The 15182-nt window shown below is 36.0% G+C and overlaps 1 protein-coding gene across 1 annotated transcript in view; it reads right to left on the bottom strand.

Annotated features, from left to right (window-relative positions):
* Positions 1-338: 338 nt before the first annotated feature.
* LOC131693788 (glutamate decarboxylase) overlaps positions 339-15182 on the bottom strand; it is a 90210-nt gene continuing 75366 nt past the window's right edge. The window contains exons 5-6 of the mRNA XM_058981926.1: positions 8682-8760; positions 339-2859 (exon numbers count right to left, since the gene is read on the bottom strand). Of these exons, the coding sequence (XP_058837909.1) occupies positions 2341-2859; positions 8682-8760 (598 nt within the window). The 3' untranslated portion in view covers positions 339-2340. The remainder of the gene's footprint in view (positions 2860-8681; positions 8761-15182) is intronic.

Genomic DNA, 15182 nt, shown 5'->3' with positions numbered 1-15182 from the left:
TTAGAAATATATAATGTTCTCATGAATTGATTGAGGGGATGATTTTTTAAGAATTTATTTTCAATTTTAACCGGTTGTTCATACTAATTTCCATATAAACTTTGAAATTTTTGGAGGGTCAGTAGACACAACCGATCGGTACCAAAATTTGCACAATTACTAAGGGCCATAAAAGGAATCAGTAGAGTCTGGTGGAGCTAAAAGTCAAAAATTGAACCAGTCTAGTGAACAGTAAGCTTTCAAAAACTCTTCTGAAAACTGAATAATTTCTTACCAATTTTGGCGTGCTCTCATTGTATTTTTCGAGAAGTTTCTTTTATCTTGCAAATGAAAAAGCATTTATTTTGATTACATATATATTTTTATTTTTTCAGATTTAAATTTGCTTTCTATAATTTTCGGTCACTGTAACAACACATAACATACATTGTGTTCAGTTTATATAATAGTCTATATTATTGAGTCTTCCAATAGTTTCATGTTAGTTTTCGACTTCTGCATCATGACAAAGGTTTCATATACATAATTTACGTTTGATTTCTCGTTTGTTTTCATGATGTGTCTTCAAGTTGCTAAAATTAGCGTATGCTTTCGCCATGCAGTTTACATATGTTTGGGAGACGCTTTCGTTAGGATTATGATTAATGATTAGATTACATCTTTGTCTTTAAGTATAATTGATAATCGATCTCAGTGGTTCCGTTACCAAGAAAATTATTTTGTCTAGTCAACAAATCAAGCAACTAATGTATGTGATTTTCTCTTACTGTGTTCGTAAAATACGTGATTTATGCGGATTCCCGTCACTCTCCAGATGAAATATACATAATGGTGAACCAGAACTATTTCAATAGCACTTGACGAAACTATCGGGCGGATTGATTAACATGACTCTAATCCACCAAGATCAACGGTATCTGAGAGTGATCGCGAATCATGTATTAATTAACATTTTGTTCGAAGGAAGACTTTGTGAATTTGTCGCTTTCTTTTATGTTCTTGTTATTTTTAACTTTACTAGCTCATGTGTATCGATGTAAGCGCATAGGAAAATAAAGTACCAGCTGTCCAATAGATCCTCTGCAAGATCCAACATAACTGTGGAAAATGTAAATATTCAAGCACTTTTGCTTTATTAAATCTAGAATGAATCACACTTTGTGTCAGTCACTAGGCTCTTTTCTCTAAGGATAACAAAATTTAATCTAAACTAAGTAGTAATTTCCGAATAGTAACTAGAAAGCAAGGGAACTTTGGTAAAACTCGTTTAAAACAAGCTCATTAGTATTTGTTTCATTGTTTGAAACTTAATGCTTGAGCCTATCTTGGGAGTTGCTGACGTAATTTTAGTCATTCAGTCAGTCGCGTTTGTTTTCCAAATCTTCTCGGATATTGGAAGACAATGGATTAAAGCAATCTGTTCGTGTATTTTTAAGGTGCGTATATATACATATCTCACAACGTAACCTTGAGCATAGGCAAAGTAACATTGAACAAAAATATATTAAACTATCTTATGATACAGCTATACTCACGTCAACTAATGACTATGGTAATCATCGGTTTCTAATGGTATTTTATTGCACACTACACATTGACAAAATGTTCATTTGCTAATTTTCCTAAATGGACTAGTGTGGAAACTATTGGTAACTGAAGTTATACGTTGCGAATCTTATTAAATTAACGTAATAGGTATTTGTAAGGTACATTTATTTCTGTCACCAGTACTCAATTGTGAAACAGGATGAACATGTATATATATGATGGGAGAATGCATATTTTGTATATGTATACATATTTTGTATATATAATCCTTTCTGCAATCAACGATTTGAAACAATCCATTTCAGTAAATATCTTTTATTATATTTAATTGTAATCTGTTTCGTGAATTTCGTTTCCCATGTTTTTTTTTTATTTTGAACAAATGTTTAAAACTACTGCTTTGAATTTGATGAAGATTGATGGCAATTCGGAATTTAAGTTAATAGATAACATAACTATTGCACAAATATAACAGGTAGTATTTGAATTGCAAATATTACATCTTCCACATCTTTTTTCAAGGTGATTTAAACTTAACAGCATTTAATTGTTCACAAATATACTTCTCTCTTTGAGTGGAAACAATAAGATTTGATGGTAACATGGCAAAAGTTATACTTAGTTTAGCAAATGATATTTTTTTAAATACTGTAATATTCATTGATATGTCATTACAACTGATACTCCTTGGTTGTTAAATGCTCTCCCAACAAACTTCCGGCCAAACGGATTGCCTAGGCAGTTAAAATTATCTTTGCGTTGTTTTTTTCTCTAATTTACGTATCCAACAATTTACAGATCCTGACCCAGACGGTCAATTTCGTTAAGCATGAAATCGACATCGGCTTTGGTAACCGCTATCGAAGAAATTATTGATCGGAAAAAATTTGGACGTCGATCGTCAGGCTGATAGCCGACCATCAGCGTGCCAGACTGCATCATGCGAGATTTGATAATGGGGCAGATTTTCCCCAATTCTTGCTCTCTTTTGGCGTTGTGAGGAACACCGCGTAGTCGCTTCGGAATATACCAGAAGGACACGTTTACACACTCCGGTTCCATGATCAGATAGAACTTATCTGATTGTTCCTTGATCCGTCTAACTTCGTACTCCGTCAGTTCCATTAGGTGATCCATTTGCTTCTCGAAGCCATCGGTTCCCTTTGATCTCCACTGAAGCCACAGTTTGAAGATGTCGTTGTGTCGCCCGCATTGAATAACTTTGTCTCCAGTGTCGTAGCTGATGTCGTACAGTTTGTCGGTCATGAACAGATATTCGGCCGACATTTGATTACAGCTGATCAAAAGTCCCTGTCGAAAAATTTATGAATCAAATATTAAACTTATTTATCCGAAAATTTTGATGAAAGAAAATTAGAAACATTGACAATTTTTGTGGTTTCTAGATACGTTTCAAAAGTGCTATGCAACTTAAAACCGATGGTATGATTTTTTTCCCTTTTAACAACTATGACTGAGTCATTTTTTTCCTTTTTTATGTTTTAATGATATTTAATTAGCAAAGGACTGGAATATATGAAATATTTTTATTAGTAAGATCCATAGTACGCAAATTAGATTTGGACATCTGAGAGGTTCCACACACCAATTTTTTGTATACTGGATTTGCTAAGAGTTCAGCTTTGCAATTTTTGTTTCACTGATTTTTAGTAAAGCCCATTATTTTAACGAAAATCAGAATTTGATTGCTGAAACAATCAGTGAAAGAATGGCAATTTTGCTGGCAGTTAAGCGAGTTTTGACAGTTTTGAATTGCTGTAATTTCAGCGAAATATTTTTTGCTGGAAGTATTGCTGATATTTCAGCAAGGCAAAATTTTGCTGATATTCGGCAATCAAAATTTAAAATGTTCAGTACCAGTTCTATTCCATGCGCTGTAGCAGATGTGCGATAGCGTCGAAGGATACCAGGATGCCAGTAGCGCAGGATTTTTTTCTCGGGGTTTCATTCACTCTTTTACACTTGAACAAGTGTAATCGATGTGCTTCCCCATGGCAATTGCATTGCAATGCTTTAGTAAAACTAGTATTGACGACTACGTGTCGGAACAAAAAAAAAACTGTTTTAATCTACCTAGGAGTGAAATTGTGCCTTTCTAAAGCTTGCTTAATTGATAAATTGGAAAAACACTTGGCAAAACAGAAAAATATATAATAAAATTAGCTTAAGGTTGAACTGAGAAAAAATGGAAAAGCGGCCATCTTGGTAAACGAAATAAGCAGTTTTTTCTCACACCGTTGGAAAAACCTCATGAAAATCAATCAATAGTACTGTATCAATGCCCCGAATACATTGATTCAGTTTCGTAAAGTTTTTTTCAACGGTGTGAGAAAAAAATGTTTTTTTTTCGATTTCCAAGGTTTCTCAGGGCAATTTCGGTGGAGCCTGTCATCTGGTTCGCTGGCGTCCCGATGATCCGAACCCAGTGCTTCGATTTGTTGTTTCACGGCGGCTTTTTTGTCGGTGGCGTTGTTGTTTCAGATGCCAGGCTCCACCGAAATTGCCGGACCGACCTCGGCATCCTATCGGGTAGCTCCTGAGTAGGTTAGCTCACCCATCGGGGACTAGATCGAGTATGTCGCATCGAACAGCCATCAGCGGATACTTGGGGTGCCAGTAAACCAGATGCTACGCTCCACACGGAGTCGCTGGATAGACTTTGGCACCTGTCCGTTGAGTAGGGTAGTTTTACCGTCGAGTAAGATCTTGATATAGCTGGGAATAATTACATGGCTCAAGAAAGTGGATATCAGTGTCTGGAGAAATTCCTCCGTCAGGGAACTCTTAGTCGGGGTGGGGTGAGTTCACCTCCGGAGACTATCCAAGTATATTGTGATAAGGTTGGGAGCTGAAGGACTCATAGAAACAGGAGCCAAATGACTGATGGAATCAACAGCTAAACGGCTAACTGAGACGAGAGGTAAATAGCCACGTAATACATGGAGACGAAAAGCAAGAGATGAGTCGAGATCTAAGTGGATCAAAGATAGAGCCATTGCATGGATCAAGTGGGGCTCCGATAAAATTCGCGAGTAAAAGAAAGTGGTGCAATGAAAGCACAATGAGACACCGACAGCCCCCCCACAAAGTAATACTTTTATGTACTTCCGCGAGGAAGAAGAATGACAAAAGTGTAATGTGTGTGTTTTAGTGGTTATGCAAGAACTGAAACACTCCTTAGAACGTTACTTGACTCGAAATTACTTTCCCCAATCTATCAAACATGAGTGTATGTACTGAATACTCTTTATATATTCAAAACAGTTCCAAACGTATTTTAAATGAAGCAACAAAGAGAACGGCAGCGTATATAGTTATACACTTCGAAACAAAACTGTTCGAAAAAATAAATCTAAAAGCTCTGCTGGGAATATAATTGTTTCCGTTGCAAGTGCCCTTTGAAAATCCTATATGAAATACTTCGCTGCTAAACATGTCCTAAGGAATTCGATCGATATTAAATAACAATGCAAACCTATTATAAAAACCAATCAGTGCTTTCTCTTGGTCAGATGCCATTACTTTTGGGTTGACTACCAAGAATCGCTAAAGATTATCTCGCAACTTTCTGAAAACAAATAAAAAGTAAAACTGCTCTAACATAACGCAGTCTCCTCGCTCCGATAAAACCCCCAACTAACCCCCGCCTTTCTGTAGACGTAAAACCAGTTTAATTCACCCGTTCTTTAGAAATAACTACAGAAGCATGTTGTCAAACGCCTTAGTGATAAAAAACGTATGACTTATATGCGAAATATGAAACGTGTACGCCAATATGCTCATTACCCTAAGTACCTACAAACCGCCGAAAGCATGGATTGACGTCACACACAAACAAGCATCAAAATAAATAGTTTTTCAAACACAAACTCTCAAGCAGCACACGCGCGTCGCACACGGCAGTATTGAACTCAATCCAAAACCACTTCACCCATCCACTTTGAAATTCATAATGTCACCCTGCTACACAGTGGGACGAGCCCGGACTTAAGTCCATATGTGAAGGTTATGCGATATTCTTACTAGTATTTTTCTCGTATCAGCTGAACCATCAGAGACATTTGCACGAGATTTTAGGTGATTTGAACGCAAAATGAATTTTTGACAGCTTTTTGAAGGTGTTTTTTTGCATTATTTGACCATAGAAACTACATACGATTATTTTCGTTTTTCAAAGAAACGGTTGATTTTATGCATTGCATTACTTCACCAAAATTATCCGTGTGATAAAATTACATCGTAAAATCGCCAAAAATAAGTCACTAGGTTTATTTAGTGTTTAGATAACTGTTTGTCATTAGTTTTTATTGAATTCGAACTTCTAATGCGATAACAACAACGACGCCCGTGAATGCCCGCGATCACACTATCATTCGAAAGCTTTTAATTTTCTCTTTAAAATGAGTCTATGCTAGTTTTGCGAAAACTTGCGATAAGCAATCAAAATTTATAAAAACTGTCAATGGAGACGCATGGTTATTCGTGATATTGAATTTGAATAATCACTTTATAGCTAGAATAATGACATTAATATATGCACAACTTTCAAATAGCATTGAGAGCATGATCTACAAGGGTTTTACTAGTGATCAAGAATAAGAAACCGAGTGGGAAGTATGGTTTTGTAGGTGGTAAAGAATGTTTAAAAATCAGTAAATATTTTCAACCATCTGAAATATGTCATAAAATATTTCTGGAACTATTTTTGCTAACTTATGCAATAACTGTGAAATTGAGTGAACACAGTTGAGTTCTAATCATTTGGTGAGACTATTTTAATCCGAGTTTGCATAGCACTGATATAGATTAAACGTATGTGATATTATCCATATAAAATAAGACCATTTTTAAATGTACGCGAAAAAAGGGATTTGGATTTATTTTTATTTAAGATATGAAATAAGCAATCTAAGTAAAACACACGTGCAAAAGAAAAATCTTGTTGATTAGTGAATGTAAATCAACATTCCACTAAGACGCTGTTTGTTTCGAAAATGAAAGAAAATGTAGTTTTCATGTCAAGTAACCCAATAATGAATTAAACGTTCCAAAATTAATCTAACACATCTTATTTGATTCTTAAAAACAAAATAGTCATTTCTGAAACCCCATAATGAAATTTCAATCAATTCGCTTCAATATGGAAACTAAATTCCAAAATTAACATTATAAAAGACAAAATACTTACTTTTGAGCCACCTTAATAAGTAGTAAAGTTAATTTCTATTTTTATAAACAAAATAGCGCACAAAAATTTCTTTAAAATTTTTTTAAACCTTCACAACAAGATAACAATTTTTGAGCCACCCTAATTTATAATGAATTTTTTTACAAGTTTTAATATAAAAAATGATTTAGCACACGAAAATTAATATACACAAATTTTAAGAACGATTTCGAAAAAAATAATATTTTTGAGACACCCTAATGAATGGTAAATGTTTATTTTTAAAAGGTTTTAATATCAAAAACGAATTCAGCGTACCTAAATTACATAAAAACGTCCTATTTGAACCGATACGGTAAAGTTTGGACTTTAGTCCACCTTTTGTTCTAAGTCGTGCCACTGTGTGCTAGCACCCGAAAAATTCGTACACGGTTTAACTGTGTGTGATGCCACCGCTGCCGAACCTCTATTTATAACTTTTCGCGTTTGATTGAACCAAGATGCTTTCTATTTGCGGCTTTGGCTGATTTTTTCCCTTTTTGCGTGAACTTTTCAATTTTACCGATTTTCAATAGACTACTTTTATTGCACAGATATTAAATTATTACCAAGATAGGCATTTCTGAATCGGCTGTTGTATAAATCAATATTCATCTAGTAATAGCAACATTTTAGGCGTGCAAATCTTATATAGTTTCGTTACATAGGAGATATTTTAGATTTTAAAATGACACCTACCTCCAGATGGTGGAGTTAAATATTTTCATCGTCAAAAGTAAAAAGATTGGACCAATTTAAAGAAAAACAATGTGTTTATAATAAATACAGCATACATAACTTATACATTAATTGAAAAATGATCAAATTGTTAAAATTATATGTTATATCAAATGTTATATCATATTCAGCCAAAACAAAAAATAGATTTTTTTTATTTATAGCTAAAGAATGGAAGAAAAGTTTTTGGAGGTGAGTGAAATTTTGGTTGTAAATCCGATTTGGTCATAAACAAATTATAAACCAATGCAATTCTTGGGAAGAAATTGTTCAACATTCTTTATTTGGAGTTGAATAGATATTTTTTGGGTTTATAAAGGATCTATTTTCGAGGAAGTCTAACCTCCAAAATTGTCATTGTTTGTGTCTCTTAATAGATATTGACGTGATTTTGTCTACCCCCGATTTTATTTGCTTTTTGATCCGATTTTGTAAGTTTCCCATGAAAAAAAATAATTTATGAGTTCTAGCCGATGAACGTAGTAAAATTCATGTAAACCCTTTCTGGAGCATACTTTTCTTGTCCTAAAGATGCAAAATATGCAAAAATAAAAAAAAAACTCATTTATTTCATATTTTGCATTGGAATACCCCCTTAAGGGAATATTATACAAAATAACCAGAAAGGGTTATGGGGCTACATCTAGGGACTATAGGAAGAATATTTTTATAGTTTCGGTTAATTACAAGAAACGATTTTGTCAATAGCCCCATTCTGTAAGCCTAATATAAACAAAGAGGCTAGTAAAAACGGGTCTTCGTTGTATTTATGTTATTAAGTAAAATAATGAGGGTTTTATTCAGATTTTTTTTTAGTGAAAGCCCATAAACTGGTCTGTTTGACTTTTGACGCATATGAAAAAAGTAAAAATACGACATATTCAATGCTATTAACAATAACTATATGGTTTGATATGTTCGATTAAGGCAAACCTTTTTTAATTCACTGAAACTTTGAAACACGAAATATTTTCAAGTGGCTTGTGGAAGTGGTTCCGTTTGAATTTTTAATTTAAAAATAGCTTATATCTTCAAAATTCTATTGAGCGGGAAGGTGTATTATCGTTCAAAAATATTTGTAGTAGATCTACATCCAAATATGCCAAATATTGGCGAAGCTAACATTCTCCTGTTAAAAAAAAACAATTTTGTTAGATTCAATACTTACATCCTCCTTGAAATGGATCGATGAACACTGAAGTAATGCACCCATCAGTTTGTGAGGATTCCACGTTACAGAGTCCGCCCTGAAAATGCACAGAAGTAAAAGGTCGTTACTAGAGAGTTTCATGAGATGCATCACGTTGCGGAATCTGGTCCGTTCTTGTGTTGTGTCATATAAACAATCTGTTACGGCAGCAGTCGACTGCCGGTCCAAAACCAGAAGGGTTTTCCTTCTCTTTCCTCCCCTTCTATGCTAGGCTGTCACGTGTCATCCTCGGGAACAACCACCCCATGGCCGATTGTTTGATGTGGCAGCAAATTTTCCCGCATAGTGATACCCGGAGGAGTGTTTGAGAATTAATTTTGAACACACATTTTATTATTTCACCCCTCCGTTATTTGTAGGATCAGGACACGGTGCTAGCAACAGGGACACTTACTGTACAAAAAACGGGGACTTCTCTATGCAGGAAGTGACAGTCAGTCTGTTGTGTAAAGTGAGAAAAAGATGAGTATTGTGGCAATGCAAATCCGCTTATCTCTGTTTGTTCAGTGGGACTGGATTGAAAATAATTTAAATATTTGACTTCGTAGTGAAAGGGAAACTGCACATGATGGGTTTTAAGTTTTTGTTGTTCGAATTGGTCCATCAGATATTGAATAATTTCCTTGTTGGTCTCGCTGAACTTGCACAATTTTCGAAATCACATTGGAAATAGTATGTAGTTTCTGAACATAGAAATTAGTCATGAAAGTTCAACAATCATAGCAAGAGTAAGTCGATAGTAGAGTAGTAGTTGATGGACTATTACCACAGCTGGAGGCAAACGGATTTAAAATATGTATGGTTTTGCACACGGCATATTAATTATTATTGTTCGTGGGAATTATTAAAAAGTAATCAGAGATAGATTGCAATATACTTTCAATTTAACTGCAGTGTGGTGCAAAGGTGACAGATTATCCATAAACACTCATATGACCACTGTTAAAAACTGGGAAAATTCAATTATAGATGAGTATTACTTCGATAAGAATGTAAATATTGAGCCGTCCTCGAATTAAGGACGATTCAGACGATACATAAGCTTCCGTCAACGTCAACGGAATGTCACCGTTCCGTCAGGATAAGTTTAATACTATTCTCTTGTACCCCTTTAATCGTGCCGTACCTCTAAACGTTCCGTGCCGGTGATGTTGTATGTGAATGCTTCCATTTAACTGCGTGTAACTAATCTTGACGTTCCGAAGTTGCGTCTCTTCAGAATCCAACACTAACTTACACTAACGGACTTGGCCAGCGCCAACCAGATTGACGTTAGCTTCAAAAACGAAGACTCTAATTGTGTTCCTGAGCAAATCCCTAGTCAAGCGTGATGTCCCGCAAGAAAAGGAGTTCATTTTTAAGCTCATGAGAACTAATGCAATCTAAACATTTGGTTTGGCTTAGCAAGCTAATGCAAAATGCACTATGTTATATTTTTCCTTCGTGGAGAAAAATCTGGGTAAATACTTATGTTTCTCCATTTATGAGAAAATTGTTTAAAACCACATTTGCGCGTAAAGGGCGCAAAATTTATAACTAAATTAGTTATGGAATTTGTGTTCCAGCGCTAGCTTAGTCCTGTCACTAAGTTAGTGTCAGATTCTGATGAGACGAAGTTGAAACGCAAAAAAATCACTTCGGTCAGGTCTCGCACTCTGACTGTGTGCAATCGAGGAACCGACCTGCAGAATATTCGTTCATGATTTAGAACACTCGGATTATTCGGTCACGGCCACAATAATGACGAAGATTATTCAAAAGAGATGATAAATCGAGCCTATGACAAACTGATGTTACCAATACATCGTTGGAAGTGATTGTAGCTATCTTCATGACAACGGCAAAAACGATATTAGACAATACATAACATGTTTTAACTATGAATTTGACCCCGAAACACCATTTTCCGCCTTTTGAATGGACATATATTAAGTAAACTCACATCCTATTCAAAAACATTCGATAGCAAAAGTAAATTGTGATATTTTATGTTCTGATAATCATATCCCCAACCTACAGTTATATCGACCCCCGCCCCATCTGTCCATTTTACTTGCAGTCGGAAAAAAGCAGATATATTTTTCGTTTTCTATTTTCTTAACCCTTCGGAAGTCGTGTCAATGGCTCACTGAACGAGGAACCGCTGGTGTACTAAGACGATTTCGCTAGATTTTCAGAGCAGCGTGCATTCAGTGCACTAGCGCGACTTCTAGAAGAGCCATAAACAGACCGGCCGGGCCCCGAATTATTCGCTCATTCTGAAATAGGCGACAGTGCAATGTTAATAAAAACGAATTTAATTCGCTGCACATTAGAGTGACAAGAAAAACATGACCACTGTCGGCCCACCCCTGAGTCGATTCCTAGTCCCACCAGGAGTACTTGCACTAAATTTGAAGCAAATCGGACAAGTCTAGCTACAGGCCCAACGTGCCTAAAGTTTGTACGGGATTTTTAGACAATTTACATGGAGAAAAACCACTAGCTCGCATTTTCCCCGCTAGATGGCACTGTATGCATCGTATTATCACTGTAAGGGAAAGTAAGAAAGAAAATTTAATTGTCTACAACTTTGTTGAAGACTGCAATCCGGCTTTGTTAAAAGAAGTTAGCACATAATTGATCTCGCTAAGGGTCGAGGAAATACTTCAAAGCAATACAAAGTAAACTTGTCAGTGTAAATAAAAATAAGAATAAATAAAATACAATAGAACTGAAAGGACTGCCTGTTTTTCCTTTTCCTTTGTAAGGGTTTACAATTTCTATTCAATTTGTATCAATATTCTATCCTTAAGCATTTGAGGTTGCAAGCAAAAAGAAACAAGTGTGTTCCAATTATTTAACATAGGATATAATTATCTAAGCACAATCGATATTTTATCTGTACTGGACACTATTGATTGCAAAAGTTTAGGTTGGTTTTAGCTTGAGTGCATTTTTATATCTTTAAAATACTTTTATCTGTTTTGTCAAAGCACAGGTGTTCACATTCACTTTCACGGATTACAAAGTCAGTTCCCTACCGTAATAGAGTGCATGTTTCCTATGTTGAGTGAGCTGATACATCGTCCCTCAAAACAACTAGATTGAGCAATCGTAATGCATTTACTGTGTATCGTCTGTTGTAAAGAACACGTAATACGCAAGCAAACAGGGTGAGGAACGTAGGGATTTGGTGTTGGTATAAACAAGGGTCACTGGGATTAAGTGAAGCTACTTTGCAGCTGTGCACCGTTCATTTGCCGAGATTTATTAATCACAATTAAAAAATATCATACACAGTCACAGCAGTGTTTTTGTTTAACACAAATTGCACCTACAGAATAATATGTGAAATTTTACTGGCAATGTAATTAATTACAAACGTTAATTTCCCATTGGGGAAATTGATTTGAATTTTTTTCTATCGTCAACAATTTCCTAAATTGATTGTGGCATGTTGCTGGGATTATAGTGAGATTCAAATTCATTGGCTCTCTCACCCAAAATTTAAACACAAAATAGCTTTGGACGGGGCGCTATCGGATAATGGAAATGCTTTTAGCATAATAGCATTGTGGTAACGAAACTGTTTAAAGCCAGTTTTAAGTGAATCGTCAATTTTCGGCACTTTGTCGTGCCGCATTACCTACGCGGCTTGATTAATTATGTATTAGCTGTGGATGACTCTGTGGTAAAGGATAATCTTAACACGTGAACGGGATATACATATTGCTGTAGCACAACAACTGAGCACATTATAAGCTTTTAGCAAATACAGTAATGTTTCGATTTAATCACGCCTAGATATGTATATGATATAGGGTGGATGTGTATACGTGTATAGCAATTTATCTGCACATGTAAACATACTCATTTAAATATATGCATACTCATATACTCATACTCATGCATATATAGATACGTACCTATGGTCAAGGCTCCAAAAATGGCAACCACAGGCGAAATTTTTTTTGTCAAATTTTGCATCAAACTGTTGTTTTTCCGTATGTATGCAACCTCTAATATTAAACAAAATGAATGGTGAGCCCAGGAAAAAAATCCATGTCTGTCAGTTATAAAAGTTTTTTTGATACTTCTTGCATGACCTAGCAATGACTGAAAGACCATGTTTTCAACTTTTTGCCTGGATCCACATTTTTCCATCAGAGTCTAATTTAAATTTGATGATATTGCTTGAAAATTTGAGATAAACATGGATTAATGCTTATTTTTAATTGTGAAGAAATGAAACACAAACTTGTAACGTGACAGAGCAGAACTTGGACCACACCAACAGCTTGCATACAGTGTCTAACCTACATTTTTGCCTTTCTCAATAGAAAGGTATTGCAATTGCTCTGAAAACCGACTTTTTAACGGAGGCCCGGAGGGCCGAGTGACATATACCATTTGATTCAGTTCGTCGAGTTCGGCAAATGTCTGTGTGTGTATGTATGTGTGTGTATGTGCGTCTGTGTGTGTACGCGAACACAATCTCACTCACTTTTCTCAGAGATGGATGAACCGATTTTTACAAACTTAGTCCCAAATGAAAGGTGCAACGTTCCCATAGGCTGCTATTGAATTTCTAATGGATCCGACTTCCGGTTCCGGAATTACAGGGTGATGAGTACGATCACGCAGAAAATGTCGATTTTAAGAAATTCTGCAATGAATGTATAATGGTGAAAATTTTTCCAAAATGTGACCACAACTGCTTCGATTTGTAGTACTAAGTCATTAACAGCCATTCAAAGTCTCTTTGGTCACATTGGCCACCATCATCGGTTCCGGAAGCCCCGGCGGAAGTATCCAAATTCAGACTAACAGTCACATCGGTTTCTCGGATATGGCTAGACCGAATCAACCAAACTTAGTCTCAAATGAAAGATGTTGCGTCCCCGTAAATGGCTATTAAATTTCATCCCCAACCGACTTCCGGTTCCGGAGTTACGGGTTGTGGCGTGCGATCACATAGCAAATTGTAATTCAAACCGATACTCCAATGGAAGAAAAATTTCGCTAAAATGTCTCTCAAATAACTTAACTTTGCAGTTCTAGGTCACCGACGGCCAAACAAACTTTCGTTGACTACATTGACCACCATAGACGGTTCCGGAAGTGCCCGGGAAAAGCGGCTATCTTTCATAACTAGCAAACTCATATCAGTTTTCGGAAATGGTTGGGCCGATTTTCACAAACTTAGTCCCAAATGATAGCTATTTTTTTTATTCATTTCGTTTATTTGATAGGCACAAATGCGTTAGCTTGGCGGTGCCGAATTCTTTTGTTTTTACATTTTGAATATCTTAAAACTAGGAGGTTACTATGTTGAAATATTTTTTTATTAAAGAGAAAAAATTTACAGCTATCTTAAGACTAGAAAAAAAAAATTCTATATATAAGAGTGGGGGCAAAAGATTTTTTTTTATGAAAAATTTTAAAACAAGGAATTCAATAGTAATAGTTTTTTAGGAAATATTTACAGTTATCTTAAAACTAACAATATAGTTTGGTACACAAAAGGGGGAACAAATATTTATGAAAAATTTCACAGATGTTTTAAAACTAGGGATACAATTCTATTTACAAGATGGGGGACAATAATTTTAACAAAAAGGTAAAATTACAACTATCTTAAAACTAGGAATACGGAATACAAATTTAAACTTTTTTACCGGAGACTTATGCTTGGTCATTTCCAAAATCGGTGTAGAAGTAGTTGTATCAAGGACAGGGGAGAGAAGGCGTAGATGGTGACCGGTAGAGAAGAGCAAAACTTGCAACTTTCGGGCAAACGGGAGATCAGCGAAACAAATTTGCGCCTCAGTCTAGTAGGTCGGATTGGCGGATGGTATTCTTCGGACCCGCGGGGAATCCTTCAAAGGGAATCCTTCGAACCTCGAGTCGCTCTCGCTTCAGATTCCGTAGTGATAAGGGCGACGGCGGTTACATAGTGGCAATCTGAAGCTTATCGGTTCCACACGGCAAGAGGAAACTTCTAAAAACGAGAAATAAAAAGAGAGGGGCTAAATTGGGATATTTATCGTTTTTATGAAAGTATAAATAAGGGACATATAGGGGAAATCACGATTTGCCAGCATATCTCGGACTGGGACATTGGGTGGTCTACCTCGGGCCCGAAGGGAATCCTTTAACAGAGACCTGGCGTCCAAATACCCGGCGCATACCCAGACAACGTGCTCGATGTCGTGATAGCCCTCGTCACAAGCGCACAGACTACTCTCCGCAAGCCCAATACGCCGCAAATGTGCATCTAAGGTGTAGTGGTTGGACATAAGTCGGCACATTACACGAATAAAATCCCGACCCACATCCATCCCCCTGAACCAAGGCTTCGTTGATACCTTTGGGATAATCGAATGTAGCCATCGTCCAAGTTCACCATTGCTCCACGAGGTTTGCCAACTGTTGAGTGTCCTCTGACGACAAATACTAAAAAATTCGTTGAAGCAG

The sequence above is a fragment of the Topomyia yanbarensis genome, chromosome 3, assembly GCF_030247195.1.
Source record: "Topomyia yanbarensis strain Yona2022 chromosome 3, ASM3024719v1, whole genome shotgun sequence".
NCBI lineage: Eukaryota > Metazoa > Arthropoda > Insecta > Diptera > Culicidae > Topomyia > Topomyia yanbarensis.
The sequence above is the reverse complement of the archived record's forward strand: the minus strand, read 5'-3'. Positions and strand labels throughout refer to the sequence as shown.